The sequence below is a fragment of the Oreochromis niloticus genome, linkage group LG12, assembly GCF_001858045.2.
Source record: "Oreochromis niloticus isolate F11D_XX linkage group LG12, O_niloticus_UMD_NMBU, whole genome shotgun sequence".
NCBI lineage: Eukaryota > Metazoa > Chordata > Actinopteri > Cichliformes > Cichlidae > Oreochromis > Oreochromis niloticus.
The window spans coordinates 3,538,738-3,566,630 of NC_031977.2; the positions used below are offsets into that span (position 1 = coordinate 3,538,738).

The 27,893-nt window shown below is 40.2% G+C and overlaps 3 protein-coding genes and 1 long non-coding RNA gene across 10 annotated transcripts; 1 reads left to right on the top strand and 3 right to left on the bottom strand.

The window, feature by feature from the left end:
• Positions 1–1,005: 1,005 nt before the first annotated feature.
• On the bottom strand, positions 1,006–8,685 carry dhfr (dihydrofolate reductase). Its single transcript, XM_003459003.4, has 6 exons — positions 8,529–8,685; positions 8,013–8,062; positions 3,868–3,973; positions 3,629–3,752; positions 3,273–3,388; positions 1,006–1,436 (listed from the first exon to the last, which is right to left on the bottom strand). Exons 1-6 carry the CDS (start codon positions 8,618–8,620, stop codon positions 1,355–1,357), a joined length of 570 nt encoding a protein of 189 aa, XP_003459051.1. The 5' UTR covers positions 8,621–8,685; the 3' UTR covers positions 1,006–1,354.
• A 2,168-nt stretch (positions 8,686–10,853) lies between these two features.
• On the bottom strand, positions 10,854–17,755 carry gtf2h2 (general transcription factor IIH, polypeptide 2). Of its 6 annotated transcripts, none has more exons than XM_025897009.1 (15): positions 17,494–17,755; positions 16,909–17,009; positions 16,746–16,823; positions 16,626–16,662; positions 15,851–15,937; positions 15,716–15,766; positions 15,030–15,084; positions 14,707–14,863; positions 14,537–14,627; positions 14,231–14,426; positions 13,390–13,453; positions 13,194–13,297; positions 12,989–13,091; positions 12,873–12,912; positions 10,854–11,439 (listed from the first exon to the last, which is right to left on the bottom strand). In XM_025897009.1, the coding sequence occupies exons 2-15, from the start codon at positions 16,962–16,964 to the stop codon at positions 11,329–11,331; spliced, it is 1,230 nt and encodes a 409-aa protein (XP_025752794.1). In that variant the 5' UTR covers positions 16,965–17,009; positions 17,494–17,755; the 3' UTR covers positions 10,854–11,328. The 6 variants fall into 6 exon arrangements, with proteins under 6 accessions (XP_025752794.1, XP_025752796.1, XP_025752798.1 ...); XM_025897011.1 differs by having other exon boundaries at positions 17,717–17,752; XM_025897013.1 differs by having other exon boundaries at positions 15,851–15,983; positions 17,494–17,735.
• A 37-nt stretch (positions 17,756–17,792) lies between these two features.
• oclnb (occludin b) lies at positions 17,793–27,816 on the bottom strand. 2 transcript variants are annotated; one of them, XM_025897007.1, is made up of 9 exons: positions 27,635–27,804; positions 26,795–26,859; positions 24,912–25,614; positions 23,853–24,017; positions 22,469–22,584; positions 21,147–21,251; positions 20,817–20,988; positions 18,653–18,694; positions 17,793–18,567 (listed from the first exon to the last, which is right to left on the bottom strand). In XM_025897007.1, exons 2-9 carry the CDS (start codon positions 26,833–26,835, stop codon positions 18,469–18,471), a joined length of 1,443 nt encoding a protein of 480 aa, XP_025752792.1. In that variant the 5' UTR covers positions 26,836–26,859; positions 27,635–27,804; the 3' UTR covers positions 17,793–18,468. The 2 variants fall into 2 exon arrangements, with proteins under 2 accessions (XP_025752792.1, XP_019221448.1); XM_019365903.2 differs by lacking the exons at positions 17,793–18,567; positions 18,653–18,694 and adding an exon at positions 18,715–19,081 and having other exon boundaries at positions 27,635–27,816.
• On the top strand, positions 20,308–21,865 carry LOC112841817 (uncharacterized). Its single transcript, XR_003213204.1, has 2 exons — positions 20,308–20,414; positions 21,170–21,865. It is a non-coding gene; the product is annotated as an uncharacterized LOC112841817 (long non-coding RNA).
• Positions 27,817–27,893: the final 77 nt, after the last annotated feature.

Sequence of the window (27,893 nt, forward strand, 5' to 3'; positions counted from 1 at the left end):
TGATCGGCCCGAGTTTGGCCTTCATCGTGCGTCGTTCATCGTGTAGTATACATGGGGTAACGAGAAGCGATTAATACCTCACGATCAGCTCCCGATCATCAATCGCTTGGTCGGGAGGGTTTCAAACCTGTTTGAAATTATCCCGACCGTCGTGAGGGTGTCACCGCAGCCGCTCACACGCAAACACATAAATGTCGGTGAAAAAGACGGAGTAGCACAGCAGTGCAGCGTGATCTGGACACAAGCGATGGAGGCACTTGTAGAACTTTGGAAAGCTCAACTGAGTCTTTTCGATGTGGCATCACAAAATTATCACGACCACAACAACCGTGAAAATAGTTGGATCTACATTGCTGCTCAATCACAGCTGCCTGATCAATGTTTTTCATTAGCAATTTAGCAAAGTTGATGGTGGTGGCGTGAGTCTGTGTGAGTGAAAGACAGAGAGGGAGAGCGAGCGACAGATTTTCTGTTATAACCTTCATTTTTATGGACGCACAGTGTGAGCACTCAGGTCGCATCAGAGCATCGGGCCGTATAGTGTGAGAACCTGCATCATGACCTGCGAACTTCTAACCCCTGCGAGTCAATCATGCAGTTTGAGCTGAAGCTGAATCGTGACTGGAAAAATCGCACAGTGTATGCCCAGCTTTATTCAGCTTCAGCTAAAGACTAAAGGACTAAAGAGCCGCATGCGGCTCCGGAGCCGCGGGTTGCCGACCCCTGCTCCACACCAAGCGATTGATGATCGGGAGCTGGTCGTGAGGTGATAATCGCTTCTCGTTACCCCATATATACTACACGATGCACGACACACGATGAAGGCCAAACTCGGGCCGATCACCAAAACGGTCGCACGACTGAAAAATCGGCTCAAAATGGGCTAAAAATCGCACAGTGTAAGCCCAGCATTAGTGTATTTTACAAATGTAAAATTCTGATTGCAAAGGGACAGACAGGACAAAATAATAAAAAATAAATTTAAAAATTTGATTGACAAGTGACTTTCCAAAAGCCATGGTTGTACTTTATTTTGTTTAATTAGATGTGACATATTTATTTATATCTGAACACAGCGAGAGATCAGAGAATATCCCCTTACATGCCTCCTCCTTTTCCAAGCTCATTTGTTGCTTGAAGAAAACTGAACAAACTCAAATCAAACTAGATCTGGTCCCAGCATCACTTCCCTCACACCTGTGAAGTATGGTGGGTCAGTTCCAGTACTACTTAACACAGGTTTGTTTGTTTTGTTTTCCGCCGTCTGTTCCAAACAGTAAGTCCAGCATTTACATAATGGTGATCATTTACAAATGACGTCAGCTTTTTTTTTTTTTATTTCTGTGTTGCCTCTTCATTCCTGGATGCTCTCATAGACTTTAAATCGGTACTGAATCCCATTCTCCTCCTGCAACTCTTGTGGTACATCTGGAAACCTGTAGGAGAAATTATCTTTACCCTTTAATGCATCTTGATTCATCAACAAATAAAGTTTAGAGGCAAGTGCATTATTTCACATTCAAATACCCAATTTCAACATCATTCACATAACACTTTATTATATAATCAACCAAACACATTTTCCTTACTTTGTTATGTGTGTACGGAGTATTAGAGCCACATTAAGAAAGAAATGCTATTGATCATTTTGAGAAGGAGGTACAAATTTTGAGATAATTCTTGAAATAGTATTTTGACTTTAAAGTTGAAATGTGTTGATTAGTTGTTTTTCCAAGATGAACTGCCACGGCTGATGTAACCCTATACACAATGCCTTGTGTAGAGGATCAAACAAATTATATAATATATAAATAAATATAATAAATAGTACTGGGATGATGCACTGCATTATTATTTTTTGTGTAATGTCAGATACTCAATCTCGATTGCATGGACAAAAATGCTCCATTCACTTGCATTGAAATGACATTTTTTTTTAATCTCTCTGCTATTCTAATAAATCATGCATTTCATTCTAAAGAAAAAGCAGTGATATTTGATACACACACACACACACACACACACACACACACACACACACACGTTTATATCAAACACACAGATACATCACATATTCAATCAGACATTTCGTGGTCAGATTTGTTCATATTTCATATTTCCCCTGGTAGTCACACGGCTCCATTATACAACTGGCAAAGATACAAGAATTTCACGCATTGGCCCACAATTCTGGATTCTGTTGGAATACAGTAAAACTTCCAAATATCAGTGGCTCATATATATGACACAATTATATTTATAATATTTTCAGGGTCAAGTACAATAACCTCAGTTTTATCTGATTTTAGAAGGAGTAAATTAGAGATCATCCATGTCATGATTTCTTTAAGACATTGCTGGAGTTTAATTAATTGGTGTGTGTTATCTGGCTTTATGGATTGAAAAAGTTGGATATCATCTGCATAGAAGGGAAAATGTTTGCTATGCCTTTTAATGACACTGCATAAGTGAAGCGTGTATAATGTAAACAGAATTGGTCCTAGCACAGAATCCAATGGAACTCCCATAATTATCCTCTTCACACACAAGTAATTAAGTGTGTGAAGAGGACTCTCAATGTAAACAAACAAATTGGAGACTGATGGAGATATGATTCAAACAACTGCAGTGCATCACCTTACCTACAAGCATGCTCTAAACACTGTAATAAAATATAAGGATAAGCACAGAGACGAGTAAACAGTCAGAGGCCATAAGAAGATCATTTTCCCTTCACTAAAACCGTTTCTGTGCTGTGCTCTGAAACCTGACTGACTGTTTGACTCTTTCAAGAACTTTTGAGATAAAACAAATGTTGGAAAATGGCCTACAATTAGCTGACAGATGGGTCAGGTGATCACTTTTTAAGTAATGGTTTAGCTACTGCCAGCTTGACAGCCTGTGGTACGTAGCCAATTAATAGAGATAGGTTGATCATATTAAAGAATTGAAGCATTAATTAATGGTAGGACTTCTTTGAGTAAGGGCCTGGTGGACGATAAATAACAAATAAAACAGTTTTTGGGATATTCCAGCTAGGGTGGACAAAGCTAAGCATCAGGCATTCAAATGAATTAAAACTCCATCTGGGTGTTTTTAAGCTGGAGTGGAAAATTGCTGCCACACCTCATTCCTCCTCGGCCTGTGCTTTGAGGATTCCCGACAATTAGTGTGACTCAGGGGTATTTTATCTGATATTAAATTCTGTTTAATGATCTGAAATGTGTGACAAATATGCATAAACTAGTGCCAAGCATGTGTGATGGTCTTACTCTGGCAGTAGACGATATTTGTCCAGACTGATCTCAGGTAAGAATGTGTCACACTCAAACTGCTTCAGAATTTGAGTGACAAACAGTCTTCTCATTCCAGTGCTCCCCATCATCTCCTGGGTGATCAAAACATAATTAAAGAGAAAGATGTGTAGTTGTAGCTTCTCTTGAAGTGCTTCACTATAACCATCAATAGTAGCAGTCACCAGTGTGACTGTAAAAACCAGCTTGGAGTAATTATTTAGAGGCCAGATGACTATTAATATGTAATCAGTTAGCCTGGCCTACTCTTTTTTGGTTAATTCAAAATGACCAATTTCTGACTCTAAAAAAAGTGGAAGTAAATAAAAACGTACCTTGTAGAGAGAACTGCCTCCTATAACCCAGACCTGATCGGCCTGATCAGCCAGTTCTGTGTCGATTAGCCTGAGAGCTGAGCTGAAGTCTGACGCCAAGTAGTGTGCTCCTGCAGGGGGCACTCTGGACCAGAATGACACACACACACACACACACCCAGGGAGTCAATGCACTGCAAACTGGGCATTATGATAAAACATGGCATCGTGAAAGGGCACCAACTGTGTGTGACAAATACTTGCACTCCCTGCTGAGGACAATGTTGATTCTGTTGCTCAGAGGTCGGTTCTTCTCTGGGATAGAGTACCACGTCTTCTTGCCCATGATCACCACATTCTGCTTGCCTGCACAAAGACAAGTTTTGAATTCATCCAATCAATTATTATTATCACATGTTTTATTGTGCAATCTCGAGCGCATGGGGTGTTAAACTCCCTTTACATCACAGGCCACATACTGCCCACTTTGAGCTTAAGTGGGCCAAACAATTGAAACTCCACTTTGTGTCTGTGTAAAAAAGTTAAATATGTAACTGAAATTTGTCAGAACTCTTTGGACTTAAATTGTAAGAAATAAACGTGTAAAATTACAGAAAAGGTTGTGGTAGCTGACTGCCCAGTCTTTTGTTTTGTCTTTTTTCTCTGGTCCCCTCCTCAATTGGACCAGGAGTGACATGTTTGGCTGCATGTTCTCCTTGAATTGCTGGCTGTCTCAGTGGTGTCCAAAAAAATGATGTGGGCTTTATAGATAATTGTGAAACTTTCTGGAGGCAATCTGGACTTGTTAAGACAAATCTGGCCAAATTTATTAACCCCCGCCCCCCCAAAAAAGTGATTATCCAGAGTTGGGACCAGGAAGCAGAGCTGCGGTCTTACATCCCTCACTGCAGCTTCTCTCCTCCCACTATCCACCCAAAACCCTGACCATAACATCCTATTAAAGCATGCTGTAAGCATTAGAGGTACTGCCCTGTAGTGGTTTGTATCATATCCATCTAAAAGAGTCCAGTTTGTTCATATAAATGGAGAGTCCTCTTCACACACAGGTTAATTATGGAGTTCCACAAGTTCAGTGCTAGGACCAATTCTATTTACCTTATACATGCTTCCCTTAGGCAGTATCATCAGAAGGGATAGGATAAATTTTCACTGCTATGCAGATGACACCCAACTTTATCTATCCATGAAGCCACACCAATTAGTTAAACTGCAGGAATGTCTTAAAGACATAAAGACCTGAATGTCCTCTAATTTTCTACTTCTAAATTCAGATAAAACTGAGGTTATTGTACTCGGCCCTGAAAATCTTCGAAATATGGTATCTAACCAGATTCTTACTCTGGATGTCATTACCTTGGCCTCCAGTAATACTGTGAGGAACCATTTTTTTGACCAGTATATGTCCTTCAATCCACATACTAAAAACAAATATGTAGGACTGCTTTTTTCCACTTGCGCAACATCTCTAAAATTAGAAATATCCTGTCTCAGAGTGATGCTGAAAAACTAGTTCATGCATTTATTACTTCTAGGCTGAACAACTGTAATTTATTATTATCAGGAAGTCCTAAAAACTCCCTGAAAAGCCTTCAGTTAATCCAAAATGCTGCAACAAGAGTACTGACAGGGACTAGAAAGAGAGAGCAGATTTCTCCTACATTGGCTTCCCTTCATTGGCTCCCCGTTAAATCAAGAACTGGTATGATGGTATGGTCCCAGTTTGTCTTTTCATGTGATTGGCCACATAGTGTGCCCATCAAAATAAAGTCTTACCCCTTCCTGCATGGATTCTCAGCAAGGCTGAAGATTCAGCTCCCACATACCAGCAGGCCATTAATAATTGACATATGATATTATCTCGCAGGCTGGATATAACTGTGTCAAACCTGTGGCCCGCAGGCAGTAAGTTTGACACTCCCTGGTCTAATGCATGTGTCAGACTCACATTGTTGCTTAACCGACTTCTGACAAGCTTCTGTTTTTTCACAAAACACAAAATATGGGTTTGACATAATGACATAATTATGAGGGTAAAGCTGAGGTAAAATCCTGAGCTACATCTGTTGAATTGGAGTGTGTTATGATACACAGTGAATTACTTTTCAATATATACTATTCAGTTCAGTTCACTAAACTATGCTGTACTATGCAGTTTTACAATGATAGTGTAAAGCACATTACATTATTTACCATGTTGTTTAGTTTATGTGGATGTTGCTAAAAACAAACAAACAAACAAAAAAAACCCACAATCTTTCCACGAATCTGCTTGGATCCCAGTGACGTAAACTTCATTATTGAGGAGTGAGCGAAATAAACCATGAGGATCTCACCATCTTACTTTCAACATCTTGCAATGCTATCATTGCACCCATTCCCCAACTCTGTGTGAATGGTACTCATGGCCATTGATCAGTGGCTTTTGATCAATGGCCATGACAATCTGTATTTTAATGATCAAGGAATTCTCAAGGAAAATTATTCACAACATAAACGGAGTAGCATTCAGGTAGCTGAAGGGATGCAGCTATCAATTATTTTAGTAATCAAGTAATTATTGATTATTCCATATATTATGATGTGCTGTGTAATCCATTACTGTTAAATTTAAATGTTATTAGGAAATGATTAGACAAAAGTAGGGAAACAGTCAGGAAATACTGACTGAAATAAAGTGTTCAGTTTCTATGCCATATGTGTCAGACACAACATCCAGAACAGGAGTATCAAAAGTATGGCCCGTGGGCCACATCTGGCCCATTTTTGTTTGACACCATTATATCTGGCCCAGGAATAATTTCATAAGTCAGTTATTAATGGCCCGTCGGTATGTGGGAGCCGAATCCTCAGCCCTGCTCAGAATCCATGCAGGCAGGCCTGGGACTTTATTTTGATGGACACACCATGTATGTCTCCCTGCACACCAAAGAAAATGTTAAATAAATGAGCTGCAATACATGTGACTTGGTCAGTCGTTTTTATAGTCACTATCTAGACGGTTTTGTTTCTGTAGTTTGAGGTTATCACCTTTATTATTTTACAGTTTTTATACATTATAAGCAAAACAAAAAACAAAAAAAACCCTTGTTATTCTCAATTGTTTCAAGGCTTGTGTGTTGTGATATAGTCAAAACAATATTGTGATATTAGATTTTCCTCATATCACCCAGTCCTATCCTTAGCCAGCAGTTTCAGTTTTGCTTCAGTGTCACCTTCTCTGGCCCTTGAAAGACAATTAACCATGGGTGCTGGTGTTTTTAACTTCACATGTCTCAAAACAGTATCGCCAAAAACCAGAGTCTGCTCCTCAACACATGAGGGTGGCTTCGGTCGCACTGACTACAGGTACAAGTATCATTATTACTAAAGGAGGCAGAGGAGTAACTAAACATCTGACACACTGAGCAGGAAAGTGCAGGAGGGACGGGTGGAGAGGCCATGTTGCTAGAGATCTGGCTATGAGCTAAGCTAAGCTAGCGAATCCTGAAAGACGAATCATCCTGATTCGTCTTTCCTGAGTCCTGAAGTCCTGAAAGTCCTGAATAAATATTCCCACTAATGTGAATATAATTAGTGGGTGAATCAAAGTGTGTGCTTTGGCATGTGTGCATTATCTATGAGCTTTTTATTAAATTGGCTACACCGATAAGTTACACAAAAACACCATCATATATTGTAACAGGAGCAGGAGGTGATACTCTACCACAGAGAGCACCAACACCAAGTCGTGTTCTTTCACCAACATGTAGGTAAAATAACAGAGGTAACTAGTAGGTGTTGGGTTAGTATGATGTTAAGGAGAGATATCCAGAAGGACAAATTTTGGTGGATTTTGCAAAGAAAAAAAAAAGATTGAAATGGCTGTGGTAAACATGTACTTCGAGAAGAGGGAGGGACAGGGTAAGGGTGGAGTAAGGTGCAAACAGGTGGACTACAGCGTTATGCAGAAGGTGCAGTCTTAAAGAGATAGGACACTGTAAGGTGGTGTCAGGGAAGATTGTAGCCAAGCAGCATCAGATGCTAATCTGTAGGAGGACTTGGGCATTAAGAAGAGGACGCAAATAAAGGCAGAGACAAGGATGAAATGATGGAAACATCCTGTACCTGACAGCAAAGTGACATAGGTACAGGGGAAGTAATTTCCTCCAGGCCCAGGAACATCAGCAGCACCTGTACAACTTTTGAAACTTTTTTTACCAAACCCATCCCAAACACACATATCTGCCCTAATGAATAAGCGATAACTGTGTGTACTTTTGCCACCTGTGCAACCCTGGCCCTTCAAGACAAGCAGCACACTTGTTGCTTTATGTTCATGTTTAAGTTATGTCACTCAGAGAACTTTGACCTGTGACTAAGCACAGACAAGGCGGAGATGACTTACCTTTCACTGACGGAGTTGCTGTCATCTTTCGGAAATGCGCAAATTCCTTACTGTAAAAGAGCATGTATGTTAGCAGATGTACATTTTAACGTCGCCAAAGCAGCTCACTTGACCTTAGGTTAGACTTAGCTTGTACCACTACATGTCCCATATTTAAACTGTTGTGAATGACTTGTTGGCCTATAATCCGTCAATTTCATCTCAGACTTATTTCTCTTGAATGGTATTAAGTCACTTTAAGTCACTTTATTTCACAGTGTAGAAGCTGCTGTCAGGTTTTGCCAAAGTCACTTGTACATGTTCATTACCCAGAAAATACATTAAAAATGTTTTCTTCACCAGAGATCTAGCCAAAGCATAGTGATTGTCTGAAGATATGTACAGTGATCCAAAATGTAGCACAGCCGATGTACAGTACCATACAAATCGGGTAATTTCAGAAATCCTGTCGATTAATAAATATATGCACAGATACTCAACATAAGAGACACAGAAACATCGGCCGGCGGGACTGACCTGAGCCTAATAGGGTGCCATGGCAGGTTTCCCTTGTTGCCGATGCCCCGGTCTGGGCACACGGCCACAATAGCGTTCAGCACACGGGGCATCGTTACCGTGGACCGACACTGCACAATCCCGCCACAGAAACCCCGGAAATGACGACGACTGCTTTTTCTTCTCTTTTTTTCTCCAACTTTATTTCAACAGAAACTTTTTTAACAACAGCAAGCATAATACACGGAGAACACAATGTATAATTGTAGTGCAAATTTATAATACAGTGGAACAGTATGTATAATTAAACAAATAGGATAGAAATACAGAATTAAAGGGGGAAAAGGCGAGAGATACAGGTGACACTGAATAATTAAATAAAGAGATTAAAAATATTACAAATATTATTGGTTTTTAAAGCTTTCTTGATGTGAGAGGAACAAATTGTAGTCACATAGAGATCTGTTTCTTTCCTGAAAGGGGAGAAGTGCGGTTTCTTGTTTGAGAACTTACATTTAAAGGTGATGATCAAATAAATCATGATGATGACATATACTGACAACGATGTAAGTGTAAGCTCTATGTGCAGGCAAATACTATTGCACGCAAATTCAGCTTTTGTTCACTTCCAGTTAAAGTGGATTCGTTTAAAGCGTATTAAACACCGCTATATACTGCCCCCTTGTGGTCATCTTACAAACAATGTAGCACGCAGAAGCTGCATGTTGCATATAATGATGAGAATCCTTCGTAGGATACCTAGAGGGTCTAGTGCCAATCAGATGTCTGTAGCTGTGGGTGTTTGGACTTTTAAGGTATTTAATGTTCACTTTTAGAGAACGACTGGATGGCTCTAGTAACAGTATAATTTTGGCACTCACAGATCCGACAGTGAGTGGTTCCCGTTATCCATCCATCCTTCCTCATCCAGTCTGAGGAAGCACCGGTTTGTGTATTTATTGATTTCTTCTAAGTAATTGTGTATTTTATTTACATTATGGTTTTATATTTTTGATAATATTTTATATTTTTATTAAGGTTTATATGTTTTGTTTTGTCATGTTTATAACTATGAAAGTCTGTCAATAAAGACTGAATTGACATTGAATTGAATTTATGGATGTGGTATTTGGCGAGGAGTAAAATCTGATTAATGAGGTAAAAAGCTCACTAAAGTCAGTATAACCAAATAAAAATGTGTTTTGATAAATAAAATAAACAAAACAAATTTTGATAAGATGCTGTTAGAGATGAAACTAGTGATATCTGAGTAAAGGTACACGACCAAAATAAATGTAAATCTTACAAAAGGAGCAAAATGTATCTATAGCACTTATATTTTTGAAGGTTTTCACAGGGTAAAATCTATGAATTAGCTTAAATTAAATCTCACTTTGTTAGTGAGGAGGAATTTTTGTGGCAAAGACTAAACCTTTTTCCAGTCAGTATCCTGACAAAATGAGTCCAGAAAGAAATGGATGGAGGAACAGAGATAAGTGACTCATGAAAAAGAGACCCAATCTTGACATTCACACCTTTACAAGAGGAGAAACAAATCTGACCTAAAGGAGACTCTTTCAGAACAGGGCAGGACATGAACAGATGTGGGGAGACAGCAGTATTTCTAAACAACATGGACAGACCAGACGGTATGGCATCAAAAAAAATACAGAACTCCTTTAAGTATACTGGGATGTTATATCTGGATAGGAACTCTGAGTAATTGTATAATAAATCTGCATTACTGAATAGTTGACTTACAAGAAGATCCCCAAACGCTGTCCATCTAATCTGACTGAGCTGGAGCTGTTTTGCAAAGAAGAATGGGCAAGAATTTCAGTCTCTAGATGTGCAAAGCTGGTAGACACATACCCTAAAAGACTGGCAGCTGTAATTGCAGCAAAAGGTGGTTCTACGAAGTATTGACTCAGGGGGCTGAATAATTACGCACACCCCACTTTTCAGTTATTTGTAAAAAATGTTTGGAATCATGTATGATTTTTGTTCCACTTCTCACATGTACACCACTTTGTATTGGTCTTTCACGTGGAATTTGTGGCTGTAATGTGACAAAATGTGGAAAAGTTCAAGGGGGCCGAATACTTTTGCAAGCCACTGTATCTTTGTGGAGAAAAGTTATGTTTGTAGATCAAAGACCATGCCAAAAGAGCCTATTGATGAAAGTTTGAGAATTTAATTGTGATTTTCTGAATATTGTAGTTGCAGAGAAGAATAAAGTTTAAGCCACCCAAACATGAAAAGATATTGATGAGAGATGAAAGATGACTGCTACTTCTTTTGGAGAGCTACACAGCTCGCCTTCTCTGTGAAATAACACGATACTGCTAAAAATATTTGCATTTTTTTATTTAGTCAAAAAGTTGCCGCCTTAAATTACAGTGAGTCAAAGTCACTCCTAAGTACGAGGGTAAAATGTAAAAAGCTTACAAACAAGTGGGTGGAATCCCCCAAATGCAAACTCGACGAAACCTGCTGAAATTTAGCTTGAAGTACAAGAAATGTGTTCAGCTATCAGGCTACAGCCAAAGCTAGAGTACAAAAACATATTTTTACAATGGTTACAAATGATTTCTGACATATTTGATGACAGCAGTGAGGCGATATACCACAGCAGAAACCAATGCAGCAGCTCAGCAGCTGTATTTACAGGAGCCTCCACCTCAAATTATGGATGAACTAAAAGCATCTCATATTCCCAGTCGTCAAAGTGTTCAGTGAGAAGCTCCATAGGAATCATCCGTGTTGAAAAATCACGTGACCTCATTTTCATCCTATCAGATGTGAATAACGCTGTAGAGATTCAGGGAGCAGTCTGGCGGTAAATACAGCAGGGACAGCAGTGCAGAGACTCGTGGATGAAGAGATCACACTCCACACAGAACACACTGTGACACGATGGACAGCTGAACACCTGGAATGCCACAGGCATGCAGAGAGCAAATAAACAAAGGCAGATAAAGACATTATAAAGTTTTTACAAGACAAGAAAAAATCTAAATGAATCCAGAAGGGCACAAAGTGTCACAGCAACTGAAGGCAGGCCCCTGATTTCACCAAAACTTAGGCTCTGCCAGCCAGTACCTGTGGGTGGAAATGTGTGCTGCTTAAATCTGTAAATCATCAACTAGTCTGCTGACCTATCCTATCCGCATTCGTTTTCAGATGGGTCCAAGACATATATTTTAAATAATTATTTAATCTTTTAAAAAAAACTAAATAATATACATATAATAATAACAATAATATTGATAATAACAGGGGCAATTATTATCATTATGAACTGAAGATGATGGCACAGTCACAGTTTTGACAATTTCACAATGAGGAACATTAAAATTGTTCCACATTTCATAGATGCAGTTTTGTGCAGGTTGGTGAAACTGCCCATCTTCACTCCTGAGAAAGTCTGTCTCTCAAAGACCTTTTCATGCCTCATTAACAAATACCTTTTCTGAAACAAATTGCCTCTGTTTAAACATCTGGTGTTTTTCTGAATGAAATATATGTTTGTGACAGTTGCAATCTTTTTTCCTTTTTTAACCTTTTACACAGCATCCCAACTTTATGGAATTCGGCTTATAACCTCCGGAGAACTGAGTAAAAAGGAATCTTCCTATTGAACTTGTGTGATTTCCTTGCTCTTTGGAGCAAAAAGATTCCACCCAAACACATGAGATATCTATGGAAAGCCCAGCATATCCTCTATTTAGCACATCAGGACTTAGTAGGGTAGCTCAAATAAGTCAAAAGATATAGACTAAAAGCAAAAACGAATAGGTTGGTTCTCAGGAGAACATGTAGAGTGGTCATGGTTTGGGACGCACACAAATTTCAGGAAGCAAGAGTAAAATGATGGCTATCCACTGTATAAGTAAAAAGCAAACATCTTGCAGATTCTGCATATTCATATGCAGATGCCTGCTGTATGAGATTGTAGGTGTGTTAATATATAAAACTGTTGAATTTCATGGCAAATTTAAAAGAACGGGTAACTTGTCACAGACCACATTTCCCCCAGTCTTCAGCAGACATGCTGATCTTCAGAGCAGGCCAAACAAAAGCTGGATGTTATGCTTCTGAAACATTTTGTGAATTAAAGCCAATGAAATCAAAATCAAACTACCTCCTGAGCCATCTCAAAGTACCTCGTGGTAACTAAAGTGTGTCTTGTTATTCGCATACCCGTGAGCAGGAATCACTTGTAAACCTTGACAAATGACTCAATTCACACAGCAAAGACTGAGGGCACTTGACAGGTAAACTGGCTTTTATGAGTAAAACTGGAAGTTCATGGCACAACAAGAATAACACTGTATTGTGCTGCACAGACATTCAACCACTTACACTTTTATCCTTCAGCTCTGCTTGACATGCCTGACAGAACCTGAAACCAAACCAAAACAGTATAAGACATGCAGTGATACACCATCTGCATCAATGTGAGAGTGGATCACAGCTACCTGTCTCCTTGGAGGTTCTCCACTGGACTCTCTATAAAAGCTTGGAGGGGGAAGAGGTGGTGAAAGGATCTGGCGAGATGGGGGGCCGACACCAGAGTCAAACCTTGGAGATAAAACAGCACACAGGCCAGTCAACACACAACAACAACAAAAATAATTTTTTTCCTCATCTTATCCTTTAACTAAATAGTCCCGCAACACATACCACACACTTTACACTCCACAGGAAGCTCAGTGTAAGTGGCGTGGCACTGCGGACAGAAATATCCTCCCAGAGACAGACCTGGACCACTGCTGCTGTCCAGATGACTGGACAAACACAAAGATGAGCGTCAAAACAAATATTCATTTTAACCTGCAGTCTTAGCCACGTGGTTATAATCGCACTGCTTTCTACTCACGACATGCTGAACGAAGGCTTGGCATCCTGGTCAGTCACAGAGGCAATAGTATGCTGAGGAAAACCTGAGTAAACACAAGGTTCATATCAAGTGGATTCAGTGAGAATGACTTACTTTTTTTTTTCAAATCTTGGTTCTTGTCAAAGGAATCTTTTCAAAATGTAACCACAAGAAATAGCTTTCAGAAACTCTGAAGGGTTTCAACACTAATCTAAGGTTGATGTTTCTTTTGTGTCTTGTTTCTGTCAGGAAACCATGAACAGCACCTTTCACAAGAGCTTAGAAGAAGCATTATACAGACACACAAAGCCACAAAAGCATACAAACACAATTCTAAAGTTCATCAGCACACAATAAGATCAACAGTTTACAGATGACACAGCTCCAAAGTCTAGCAGCTGAAAGTGAGTCAGCTTTGCTGATGCAGTGAGGGAATAAAACAAAGCAGAACACTAGTTACGAATCACCAGAGCAGCAGGGAGCACTGAAGCTTAACAGAACAAAGCTTCTGGGTTTAGCCCTGCTGACAGCATGGGTCTGTCTCTACTGTACCCACACTGTACCCTGGACAGCTGGACAAGTGTGTTACTTTTACTGGTTGGCCTCAGTATTGGACGCAACGTAGATAAAGAGCTTAAGTATATGAGACGGTGAACGTGACACTTCCAGTGATTACTTGGGGTTCACCAGTGTCACTGGTTTAGTTCCATTGTTTTTATTAATAACTTTGATCCACAAGAAAATCCTACTAATTCCAAAGGCTTTTGCTGCAGCTGTAGGTAAGTGACGGGACAGGAGCTGACTGAATACCAAGAGACGGAGATGGCGTCAGCATACTCACCCATGCGGATTAAAGAGCATTCAGAGGAGGAGCTGGCAGGAGGAGGTTTGATGTGAAGCATCAGCAGCTCTTTAAAGTGGCTCTCATCCAGGATCACGTGGTACGAGCCGCCTGTCTCTCTCGTCAGCACTGTACACACCCGGACCTCTGCTGACAGACCGATGACAGACACCCGCACCTTCAGAGACTTCAGCGTCTGACGGAGGAGATGGAGCACAGAGCTGTCTCTGGAACTGAGCTAACTTGTCTATAAGATAATCAATGGACTCATGACTCTCAGCACAAAAAACATCAGAGTGGCTTCACCTTGATAAGCTCATAGATGTTGGCTGGGTCACATGTGGTGAGACTACTGAGGATGATCAGGATCTCCCGGCTCGTATGTCCAGGCATGTGCCTTCACACAGAGGCAGACAGCAGCTCAATGATGTCTCACTACAGAAACCAATTAAAAACAATGACACTGCTCAACCTACTTGAGGGTTTGTATGGCCAGGTTGAGGGAATTGTAGAGGGACGGCTCTCCTACACAAACAGTGTCCACAGCTTTCATCAGAGCAGTGATGTGCTTCTTTGGATTTCCTGGTGATGCCGTGAAACAACACAGACACACACACACACAGTACATTTGCACTACAGAACAGATGACGAGAGGTTAAAAAAAAACAACAACAACAAAAAAAAAACTAACATTGGCACACTGACACTAATTTAAAAAAAAAAAAAAAGGTTTTGTGGCAAATCAAACAACATTGGTTCAAAGAGACCACAGTGAATGCATCACATCTGTAATTTTTACCTGCCAGATCAGTCAGCTTCTCAGCCCTTTTGTTCTTTGTGGTGATAATACCAACCTACAAAACAAAACACAGCACAACTCAGTTACTAGCAGTCACTCATTAGTCTCTGGAAATTTGCTGAACATCTGCACATAGCCAAGTTTAACCCAGCAGCAACCTGGGGCCAACGATGAAACTCTGGCACCTCCAGTGGACCCTTAAGGCTGGCTCCGAAAGCATGTCAGGACACTCGTATGTTAAACCCAACATATACAGATTAGAAAGCACCTTACAAACTGGTCGACCTTCATGGACAGACTGTGCCTCCATTAGAACTGCACGTTGGGCCATTTCCACCAGGGTCTGTCATCATCACTAATCTAAGACACCCAACTGTCTTTGTGCATTTTTATCAAATTATCAGGAGTTGCTTTGTGGTAGCATGAAGTTTGTGCTCCAGGTTGGCAAATCAAACATTTTTTGTCTGTCACACATCAGCAGGCGTATATGCTGAGTACTTTGTGGACAGTCGGAGGCTGGGCTCAGCCTTACAGGGAGCATGAGGAATTCATTCGTTTAAGAGGAGCTAAAAGTCAAAGCGAAACTAGCTAGATTGAGCATCTGAGTAAAAGTAGGAAAGTATGGCCTGTGTGTTTGCATACAGAGACAAGGGGCAGAATATGACTTAATATGAATTATGACATACCTGGCTGATGGGATTTTGGTCAAAATATTCATCAACAAATGCTTCCATGAGCTGAGGAGGAAAGAAGAGATGACATGGTTAGCAGACAGTCACACTGTGTAGCTGCTGGTGTCCAGGGAGACAGCTCTGCTTTACCTTGAGAGTAGAGGTGAGGCGATTTGGTTTTAAGTCCTGGTCTTCCATACTGCGTGAACAGTCAATCACCACATACAGATGACGCATCTGAAGCACAGAGCAACCTTTAACATCTTAACCTTCTTTCTCAAATCTTTCAAAAAAAAAAAACAAAAAAAAAAGATGTTATACATAATATTAACCAGCGGGTATGTTGGGCTACAAATATAGAACGTGCAGCAGATCCCATATTGAGAGCTCAGAGGCCTTGGCTTTGTGCTACGAAAGGAAATTTTTCATTCAGTTCAGGTTTATTTATATAGCACCAGATCACATGAAGATAAGATAAAATAATCTTTATTCCCACATGTGGGAAATTTGTTTTGACAGTGCAAAGTTACATAGCAAAACTGAGAAAAACACTGGAATAGGATAAGAATAAGATACTGTACACAACTGTACACAATAGAATAGAATAAATTAAAATACTATATACAATAGAATACAAACGCTATATACAACTGAGTATAATACAACAACGTCAGAAAACAGTATTGCACTTAGTGTTATTGTTATAAACAGTCGCTTAAAGGTTTTAGACTGAAAAGTAAAGATCTTTCAGCATTCTGCAAACACCTGTTATTATACACACAACTACTTAAAGATTTAGAATAATTAGTTAACTGTGTGTAAGTTTTCTATGCTTTATGTCAGAGTACTGAAACAGCACTCCACTTCAATAACAAACCGCAAAAGTGTTACGCATGTGGGAAACACAAGGCTCTGCACAACTCACCATTCCAAGCCTCACTTGCCCATGGCTCTCTATCACCCTGTGCAGCAAGGAAAGCATGAGATGAGGAGCAAGAAGAAGACAAGCATTTTCTTCATGGAATGGAAACACACACAAACACACCTTTTCCGTTTGGACTGGTACAGTATCTCTTCCACTGTGGCTTTGAGTGAGCCTGACTCGTCCTCCTTGAGCACTTCCCTGAGGATGAAACATATTCCACAATAATCCAGGGAATGACGACACAAAGCTCAAGCTACAGATTCCCGTGACTGAGCAGTCTCACCATGTCCTCTCATAGCCCCCTTCCCAGCGCTTGGCTCTCTCTGGTTCTTCATCCATTGTGTTTGTTGGTCAGAATTTCAACAGACGCTCCCAGCCAAAGCACTGCCAAACCAAGTACAAAGATTCAGTACTACAGACTCACAATAACTCATGACACGCTGCAGTAAGGATAGGACGTATGGCCACATTTCGGTTATTGCTCATTCTGCATTTAACCCATGTGCCTTGCTTAGAAGCACAGTGGCAGAGTTATCGATTACTGTATGATAGATTACCTCGGTGACTAGTTACCTTCTAGGAAGTTGGCGGTAAATAAAAACATGTCAATAAAAACACGGACTGAACCGAGGCGGGCATGTCAAAACCCCCACCATCAGACCAAACAGCACCTTTACGTAGGGTCGTTATCAGCGCCACAGACCTGCCTGTAAGAAGAGTCAAACTAACAAATGTTGTAACTGCAGTCCGCTGAGCCACAGCTCATAGCCTTCCACGTTCTTCCAGGACAGCGTGAGGCTGAAACTGGGTTCGCTGACCTTACAGTGAGAGAAGCGACAGATGAAGACGCGGTTTGAAATGGACTTACACTTTCCACCACCAGCGAATTACTCCAGCTCGCTGACTCCGTTCCGCCTGCTAGCTAGCTAGCTACAAATCGTGATAAATCGGGGATTTTCATGCAGCTCAAAGTACAAGCATGAATGCAGAACTACTATCATGCAGTTATACAGGACTAAGATCTTAGACACCTAATAATTTACTATACTAACAAAACAATAAATATAAACACTTATCAACTCTGACTCAACTGTAACGCAAGCTGTGCAACAAGACTTTTCCTCCGGATGGAAACGGGTAAAGAAAAAAGGATCCGGTGACATAGTATTAATTATTATCGCAGCATGAACGCCGCGGTATTTTAATGAAAGCATATACAATGTCATATACAAACAAATAGCTTTGTGATTTTGCATCATACTGTACACATTAGGGAGAGTGCAAAAATCAGTGGGTAAATACAAAAAAATGACAATGCTTCATGGTAGTTTAATGCAGTACATGGCAATTGTTAAAAGTTATTAACGCCCAGATCCATGAACATTTATGCTGTGTGCTAATAACATAAGCTCTGTGCCGATGCTAAACAGACTTTTCTTTTATATCCATCATGACAAGAGAATAAAGTACAGCAAAGTTTAGTTCAGAACAACTGAAAGAATAAAAATAAACATTTACAAGAGATGAACAGCTACTCCGATACCGAACAAATTCATAGGTCTCATCTTAACTGTGCCCACACTTATGCAAAACATTTCGGATCACAAGAGAAAAAACAAACTCTATAAACCTTACTTGTTCTTCAAAATGCTCCTTGTGGAACTGAGAGGTTAAAAAAGAAAGAAAAAAATGCACATTTTATTTATCCTTTTGTTGTAGAAAAACTCTTACTTGATTGGCTTATAAAATGCATTTCATAGGCAAGAGCGTCACTATAATAATCATACACGAGTTTATCATAAACTGGAGAGTTCAGTTCATAGGTAGGGTCTTGAGTGAAGGTTCAGGGTCGACGATCATATTCACTGATCCTTCTCTTGATATGCGAGAGTTTGGATCTGAGATATTTACACCTCTTCTTCTTAATCTGGTACTCTGATGACTGTGGAGAATACATAAGAAAGGTATTGTTGTTTGAATTCTTTACACAAAAATAACACTGATGAGAATGTGAATAATAACCTTACCTTCTTGAGGTCCTTCAGTCTGTTATAGTCACTCAAGGCATCCTGAGATCAGATTACATATATTAGTTGTCTAAAGAAGTAAGCATCATCCCCGATTCTCACACAGAACTTTCTTTTATGCTAAAGTTTTCAAACCATTTCACACACTTTATTACTGGATGTAATACACTTATTATTGGAATTTCAGTAGAATTATTTAAATATAAGCAAACCCATATCAACATATCAGTCTTATAAAATTTTCTATAAATATGAGCACATCACAACTGCTGTCAAACTGTTAGAAGTTAGAAGCTAACTCCAATTTGTTGCCTTGCAATACAGCTTATACATTCCCAATAAAATTGAATCTAATGTAAATTTCATCACATTTAAAATTGTAGGATTAATTGATGGCAAGACCTTTTGAGCAGTCTTTAGGAATGGAGTCTAAAAGAAAAAACAAACAAACACAAAACACAAAACACATTGCTAGTTCAGAAAGTAAGGGCTGAAGTTAACTCAGAAGGATCAATTGGAGAGGCAGTTCCCATACTGAATTTTATGCCTGTGGCACATATACCAGAATATGTGAATATTTTTTGGTTAAAACTTTATTAATGAAAAATTCATTAAGTCATTACTAGTTAAGGTTAAAGAACTATTCGGTTCAACAGAGATCTGACTTTTTGTCAGCCTGGCTAAAGTGCTAAAAAGAAACCTATGGTTGTTATTTTCTTTAATCTGAGATGAATAGTAAGATATTCTAGCTTTACAGTTTTTTTTTTTTTTTGTTGTTGTTGTTTTTTTGTATAGAGCAACAAACTCTTTTTCCAAGCTAAAAAATAAGTGGCATGCCATTCCCTCTCCAACTTATGGGTCATCTGCTTTAAGGTGCACATGTGTGAGTCATAAAAAGGAGTCAGCACTTCTGATTTGAGGCTTTTTTTCAGAGGAGCGACAGTGTCCAGAGTCATACACAGTGAGAATATAACACTATTAACAAGATAATCAACCTCTGTGGGAGGAGAGTTCAGGTAGTTCCTCTGCATTGTGCTGGCACATAGCATTGAAGAAGATAACAGTGGAGGGATTATATTCTTACACTAAGATACAGCACATTCAGAAAGACATCTAATGTGTAATATTGTAAATTTAAATATTATAAAGAAATGAACAGACAATCAAGTCATTGTTAACTCATTTTGAGTGTTTGGTTTTTGTTAGATACCCATTACCTTACTAAACTGTTCATATCTGAGAATTGTTTGTGTAGTTTTCATTGGTTTCCTTCTTAGTTTTAGTTTTTTTTTTTTTTTAGTTATTATAATATGTGTCACAGTCCTGGGTCGGTGACCCAGTGTTTTGAGTTTCTTGTGTCTCTGAGTTTTGTATTATGATCTTAGTTCCCTTTGTTCCCCCAGTTTATTCTTTAGTCTAGTGTCTTAGTTTGGCTTTCTTGTATTCTCTTTAGTTCTCTGAGTATTTAATAGCTGCCCTCTATGTCTCTTTGTTGTTGTTCTGTGTTTCTTAGTTGCTCTGTCTCCCCAAGTGTAGTTTGCGTCTGTGCTACTTCCTGTTTTACTTTGAAGGTCCATGTCTCTTGTGAGTGTATTCTACTTTGCTCCCTCGTCTCGTCAGTTCTGATTTCTCCCAGCTGTGCTCTCCTTCTGTGTCTCATTCCCCTCGTTACTTCCCAGTGTATTTAAACCCTGTGTTTCTCTGAGTCAGTGTCGCGTCATCCCTCAAGCTGTGTGTTTCCTTGGGTGCCGCTCCGTCAAGTGTAAGTTTATATTTCCCAGTTTAGTTTTTTGTGCTTTCCCCTGTCAGCAAATAAAGCTGAGTTTTTGAGTTCATCCCTCGAGTCTGAGTGCCTGCATCTTGGGTCCAACTTCTGCCTGCCACACAGCGTTTCATGACAATATGGACAGTACTTTTTAAGAAGTGCAGTTTTAATTTTTATTTCAGTTACCTGAAATGCCTTGTGTTGGTTATGTATAAACACCTTGAGTATGGCATACAATTATGAAATGACTTCAACTTTCATTTGCAAGAAACTAGTAGTAGTAAAACTTTAGAAACTCTAATCCAAAGTCAGTGCCAGGTCTAAATACATGTATGAGTCAAGTAAGGGTGGACCAGCCATGTTCACTTCAAAGAACCAGACAGATGCTGCTGCCCTCACCATGAACTCTGCACTGCCATCCGAATGTCGGTCCAGTTCTTGGTCCAGGTCTGCCAGGTCCTGGTTTATGCTGTCCAGCTCAGCCTGTAGGCTCTTGTATTCTTGGTGATCCCTGTCAAACTCCTGTTTGTAGGCCAGACGTTCTTGCTCATCCAAAATGGGGGGAAGCAAACTATATGCAAGCAGACAATTATGTACATAACCAGTAAAACAAAAGAGACAGAAATCAGTGAAGGTCAAAGAAAAAGTTCTTTATTAGCAGCTTTGATCTAGAAATAGCAGATTAATTGCATTCAGCTAATAACTGGCAATGGAATCGCATGCACTCACACACTGAAATCTTCTTCCTCTAGGTCATCCCCGGATTCCACACCAGTGTCATAGTCCCTCAGCCTGGGCTGCAGGCCTCCCACGTAGCTGCTGATGTCAGAGTCTCTGCAAACAGGATTTACTGATTCATCCATTTTTGCAAAAGCCTTATAATTATCTGCCATTAAAACAAACACACTTGAACCCTTGTAGCATGCTTACAGAGCCAACTGGTCTCAAATATGGTTAATATGGTTCCCCATTATCCTTCAGCACCTTAAACTTCAATACTTAAGCATGAGCTGACCCATCAGAGGTGGATCAAGTGTTACTACAGAGTTATGTGCACCTCTTCTCTTTACAGCAGACCTCATTTCAAATTTGGTACAAGTACACTGATCGTGTGTTGACCTGATGTGAACAGAAGTATCCTCGTCTGACCAGCTGGAGTTCCCTCTTCACGGCAGGAAGCAGTTTCTGCAGCAGCTGACATGTTCAACTTGGCATGGCTGATAATGATGCACTTTTACACAGCAACGAAGAAGAGTTTCTTACTGACCCACACTCACAAATAAATGTATCTTCATGGTACATTTCTATTTCAAATGTTATTTATTCTCTCTGTTTCAGTGAGTGTTTTTCACTACAACACCAACAATACAAAGCTCTTTCCTTATGAATTTAGCAATGTTAAAAATATAATGAAAGAGGCTTTGGTGGTGGATTGTAGGTGTGATTGTCTGTGTGCAGTTTTTTTTAATGTTCTCCCATGTCTGTTTGGGTTCCGTGTGGGGCATTTCAAATTCGTCCCACAGTCCGATTCAGTGCGATTTGATTCTAAATTGACCGTAGGTGTGAATGTGAAAGTGAATGGTTGTCTGTCTCGTTATGTTAGCCCCATCATAGACTGATGACGGTCCAGGATCTACCCCACCTCACCAGCTGGGATAGGTTCCAGGTGCCCCCTCCCAGAAGTCTCCAAGCCGTTTTATTTTATATGAACTTTGGTGGTTTACAGAGGAAAATTGTGTAACTAACTGCATTCACTGTAAACATGTATTTAAATGGCCACAGAACACCCCACCTCAGAACATTTAGTCCTACAAAACTTGATTTGAATTTCACAAAAACAGACTGAAAGTGACGCTGCATGTGCAAAAAGTCAGACACCGAAGGTAAGACGCTATCCTGTTTTAACTAAACAAATTATAATATAACACTGTTCAATCATATCAGTCATTTATTATTTAAGAATAATAACCAAACAGAGCTGCTAGCATCACTATATCTGTAAAAATCCATGCTTAACAATACCTTTTCGTAAAAATGAAAAACATGCTTACCCTGGTAGGTAAAGGGGCTTGTTGTAGTCCAGCTGGTCTAAATAGTCTCTAGAGGCACCAACTTTATCATTCTGGTCATTAACAAACACCTCTGGATCACCAGACACGTTGGTCACCTGAAGCAACAAACAGTCAGCCTCAGAGTTTCTGTTAGTGAAAATCAAAATCTCTACAATACCTGACTGAAATTAAAGAGATTTTCCAAATGATGACCAGTTTAATTGTGAAAGTGGTAGCCACATGGCTCTACAAATAATTTGAGTTTAAGTTTAAGGTGGAAATACCACGATATCATCTAAGCTTTTTCACATTAAGGAGTGTCCTCCCATATCATTAATGAGAGTGCCTTATCATAACCTAATGAGATACTCCTTTCATACTTGAGGTCATAGAAACCTGTTTCCTCCATATGAAGCAAGAAGCATCCACCGGGACCAACCGGTTCCTCTACTTGTCCCTGTATGTCTGAATACCACAGATACCTTCGCTATTGTCAACAAGAAGTCTCAGTCAGTGGCTTTCAACCAGCACACCTGCTGAAATCTCAGGTTTGTTACTTGGAAAATACGCAGCTGGAATAAAAGTTACGTGGCTATGGACATAATGCTCAGATAAATATTTTCCATTTGTATCACTACCATGAGAAGACAAAGAATAAATTAGTTAGTCTGAACATGTGAAAGATGTAATTAGTTAATGTTTAAAAGGATAAAAATATAACAGCGTGCTGTTTCACTTTAGATGACATCACACTGACACCACAGCACATCATGCTGAAACTGAGAGTGGCTAAACAGACCACACCCAGAAACTACAGGTGAAACCTCCTCTGCCCAGTGTCTCTTTCGCCTGTCACGCACACACACATCAATTCTCAGCTGTTGTAACAAACAAGTCGTGGTATTTCTCAAGTTGTAGTAGTGGTTACAATCTGCAGCCAATTACATGAATTATTTTCCTGTGTATCTTTATTGCCATTTACTGTTAAGATGTCACAGACTGTTTTAATGTTCTAAACAGTCTGTTTAGAGATTACACAGATCACGTCACAAAACCAAGCATTCTGAGTAGTAGATAAGAGCAGATAGCACATTATCAGCCTGCAGCTGACTTTAATGTTGCAGAAGCCCTCTGACACACCCTGGAGATCTATTGTGTGTTCCATCTCTTTGCTGCAGATGTGTGTCATGTTTACAGTATTTAAAATATTCAAAAATATTCACAGAGAGTTGGAGACTGAGCGGGGAATTTGTTGAGCTGACCTGATATTTAGTTCGACCTTAATTTGACTGAATAAAGTTACGCTGCAGCTGATACAGCCTTTTGCTATTTAGTAAACAGGTAAATGTGATGCTGACGTCAACACAGTCATACACAGACTCACCCACTCCCCAACGCTGTTGTGGTGACCAACATTGACAACCTTGACTTCCTCCCAGAGAATGCGTTCCGGGCCCCAGCGCCTGATCTGTTGGCGAGTCTTGACCGCAAACACGAGCAGGATGATGAGGGCAATAAACACCAAAAAGCCCATAACCACAGCGATGGCCTGCAAGAACCACAACCAATATCATAGAGCTGAAGTAGTACCCATTATCAGGGATGTAAAAGACAGGCCAGTTTCTCACATTTCTCCCAAAATCTCAATCTTATAACTTGTGCCACCAAACAATGAGTTGCCCACAGGACATTTGCAGGTACAAGTCTGCCATGAAACAATAATTCCAAAGAACAAACTGGGTTTCCAGTATCACTACATGTACTGGTTAGTTTCCAATGTGCACACTTGCTCAGTTCAGCTGATTGCTGCTTTAGTGCAAAAATGTGTGAAAACACACCGCAGCTCCTGATCACCAACATGTCTTCTGCTGCTCAAGGTATCTCCTGCCCACAAGCGACAGTCAGTGACGCCATTTCTGTCAGGGTTATGGTGATGTTTGCAGTTCTTACAGGTAACATTTAATGATGTCAATTCAACAAAAATTAGGCAATAAGGCTGGTGTTCAGTACAATTTCCCCGATTTCAGAAATGTGAAAGGTTTGGAGCTCAATTACACCAGTCCCTGAGTGCACCCAGAACAAGCTGATTTACTACTGAAAGAGGGGCGCACACACATTTGTGAGGATTTTTTGTTTGTTTTGCTTTTGACAACTTTGAAATAGATGAACACATAAACATGCAATAAAATGAACATTTGCAGACTTTTCTCTTCTTGACACCACTCAGTTCCATTCCATTTTTCTTCTAGTCTTTTGAAATTGTACTTTCATCTTCATGCGTCCATTAACTGTGAGTTTAATTTACTGTTGCCTCTCTGGCTGAAACTAAACAATCTATCCGTAACTCTCGGTATACACAGAGAAAGGAACTACACAGCAACAACACATCCTGTGCCAAAAAACCAACCACACATTATTAGAGAAAAAAAAAAAAGTGTCTTACCTCTTGGGGCTCCACCACGCAGTAATGGTAAAGGTATTGGTTTAAGAGGAGGCCCTGGGGCTGGACCTGGTTCTGGAACTGAGCACACAACTGTACTATCTGGTTGTAGTACACAGACCCCGTGGACTGTGCTGTTGGATTTATCGCCACCAGGTACACAATACTGGCAATAATCATCAGGAATGCCAAGATGGCGCAGATGATGATTGATGCCAGGTAGAACTTTGATGAACGGGCGGTACCTTGCCTTGACACAACCATGATGAATATAATAAGCACAGCTATGAAGGTAATGGCAGAAATGGCAATGATAAAGCCTTTGCCAGATCTGGGATCCATTTGTGTTCCTCCATAGCCAGAATAGGAACCACCAAGGCCACTCCCATACGCACCACCATATGAGCCACCATACCCGCCCCCATAAGAGCCTCCATAAGAGCCCCCATAACCAGTTCCATATCCACTGCCATAAGAGCCATATGAGCCAGGCATGAGACCAGTTCCGCCCCCCATGAGGCTCATTTCATAATCCCAGGCCAGTGTGGAGGCCACACAGGCAAACACAGCCACACACATGATGATAATGATGATACACATTATCTTCATCACACCAGGTGGTGAAGTCCAGCGATAAAAGTGAAGCATTTTATCTTCAGGATAATAGGAAAAGGCTGGGTTGGACATGACTTCACTGTGTCTGTGGCTGGAACAGAGGAGAGAAGAGGTGTTGTGGTCAATGTCAAGGCATGGAAAAGCAAACGCCAAATACTCATATAAAAAGAGCAAGGCTACCCCAAGAATAAAGTCTAATATTGTCGATGTTTTCCTCACAAGGACAACTTTTCAAAATGGTGTGATCTACTTCATGTCATTGAAATGAACAGGTTATCACTTTGAAAAAGAAAATTGACATGAGAAAATTCTCATGTCATCTCCAAAAGTTGAATCTGTTCATCTGGACGTAGCGTTTGATTGGGAAAGACCATCTCTGAATTGAGGAGGGGGCCTAAGGGTACATCTTTCGCCATCTTACAATGCTGTGATTGCAGCCATTCCCCAACACTCTGTGAATGGTACTCATGGCCATTGATCAGTGTTCTTTGATCAGTGGGTTTTGGTCAGTGATTGTTGATCAATGGTCATGGGAATTTGCATAATTATGATTAAGGAACTGACCTCACAGCCCATTGTTCCTTCAGTGGGCTGGTTTCAGTCATTATGCAAATGTACTGTTTATAAGGTTTGGGGAAACCTGCAGTCAGCTGAGACTGAAGAAGTCACTTGGATGAGTGACAAAACGTTTCTCCCATCAAACGCTACGTCCAGATGAACAGATTCAACTTTTGGAGATCTACTTTCCTGGATGATTGAGAATGCATCAAGACGTCTCATGTCATCTAAAACCCAACTAAAGCAAAGCCTCAATGATGTCCATCAAACTGGAAACTGGCAACTATGCCAACTATGCCAACAATTGGGTGACAATGAAAAATGGTGTGGGACTGAAAACAGCACTTTACTAACAGGAAAGGCACGCACATCTAAAGACGGCAGAAAGTCCTGCACAGAAGCTGTTTATCTAGTAACAGAAAATGAGGTTCAGTGCATTCTGTGGCGCTACAACTACAACAATCCAGTCATGCGCAATTTAAAAACAAGCAAACGCTACTCAAAAATGATGAGATTTGTTGTGTTTGTTATATGTAAATCCTTTAAAACTTACATTCATTTAAAATTATTGAATTCTGAGGCGTTTCTTCCAACATGTCTACTTTTCCAGAGGTTTATTTACCATAAATACTGCACTGAGCTTAAGCCAGCTCAGTCCATAAATGACCAGATGAAGCAGGTGCATAGTGAATGATAAAGGGAATTCAGCTTACCGTTTGTTACCACTGTGGTTGCTGTGTTTGTTGCTCGGCATACTTAAGCTCAACTTCCACTCACTCTAGTAGGAAAAGACACAAGAAGCAATGAGCATTCAAAAGCTTTTGTATAATGTCATGTGTCAGACTAGTTTTCCTGTGGAGGCACATACCAGCTCTCAGCCTTTTGTTACAAATGTATGTTTGTTCAGATTTCCTAGCTCACATGATTTCCTTGTTTTTCTTGCCTAAGGCAACTGAATCAATTATGTGATACATACTTTTCAAAAATTAAACACTTCAAATTGCGTTTGATTTTCTGAAATGTGGGGCTAGGAGTGATTAGAAATGATTAGCACTAATGTTTATGACGTGCCTTACTCTGACACTTTGAGATTACCATAAAATATACAATTTTTTTAATCAAACGATGAATGCGAAAATTTAACAAACTAGTGACGGGGGACCAATGTCTGGCAATGGAAAGCACTACGATATAAAACAGCGCCTGTGTTTATGGGGAAGTGTTGTTATGGTGGATAGTAGTGTTCTCGGCCTTCCCTCTGATCAGTCTGCTCCTAGAACTTTTCTGTTCTATGGTGAGACAGGATGAGCGCTAGTAAACTGAAGCTCCACCGTGCCTGACACACTGCCGGCCTCCTTCACTCAGTCCATACTGTGAACCAGTGTAGGTCACACAGACCTGTCGTCCTCAGGAGGCCATTTCAGATTAAAAGCAGCTGTCTGAGCAGAAAACGCTGATCCACTCCATCACCTCAACTGACTTTAACATCAGCGCTCATCTCTTCTACTTCAAACTGTCCGTAAACTCTAGTTACACCTTTTAGAGGGACCTACCTGTGTGATGATCGGCGTCCTGCTGATGAACACAATACACACTCACTCAAATACGAACGCAAACAAACACTGTGCGCGCGACCGCCTCCATCCAGCGCGCACTCAGGTGGTAAAGAGATGCGCTTACGGGCGTGTGCTCGTCACGTGGTCGCCTCCTCCTCAAAACAGGACTAACCTGTCCTCAGTGCCTGCATCTTCTGGAAACAGGCAGAAGGTGCGTGTACTCTTCCAGGAACCGCTTGTGCTTTATTTCCAGTCT

Excerpts from the sequence above, each read along its gene's own strand:
- gtf2h2 (XM_025897009.1), bottom strand. The coding sequence starts at position 16,964 with ATGGATGAAGAACCAGAGAGAGCCAAGCGCTGGGAAGGGGGCTATGAG. Across the intron at positions 14,864-15,029 it reads GAAGCTGACTGATCTGGCAG|TGCAAATGTACTGTGTGTGT; the intron begins GTAAAAATTACA and ends TCTGTTCTGTAG. Across the intron at positions 13,298-13,389 it reads AAGCCTTCGTTCAGCATGTC|TCATCTGGACAGCAGCAGTG; the intron begins GTGAGTAGAAAG and ends GTGTTTGTCCAG.
- dhfr (XM_003459003.4), bottom strand. The coding sequence starts at position 8,620 with ATGCCCCGTGTGCTGAACGCTATTGTGGCCGTGTGCCCAGACCGGGGC. Across the intron at positions 3,753-3,867 it reads GTCCTCAGCAGGGAGTGCAA|AGTGCCCCCTGCAGGAGCAC; the intron begins GTATTTGTCACA and ends ATTCTGGTCCAG. Across the intron at positions 3,389-3,628 it reads GAGGCAGTTCTCTCTACAAG|GAGATGATGGGGAGCACTGG; the intron begins GTACGTTTTTAT and ends TTGATCACCCAG.
- oclnb (XM_025897007.1), bottom strand. The coding sequence starts at position 26,835 with ATGCCGAGCAACAAACACAGCAACCACAGTGGTAACAAACG. Across the intron at positions 20,989-21,146 it reads GAGGAAGAAGATTTCAGTGT|TTTGCTTCCCCCCATTTTGG; the intron begins GTGAGTGCATGC and ends GCTTGCATATAG. Across the intron at positions 18,695-20,816 it reads ATGGCAGTGCAGAGTTCATG|GATGCCTTGAGTGACTATAA; the intron begins GTGAGGGCAGCA and ends ATCTGATCTCAG.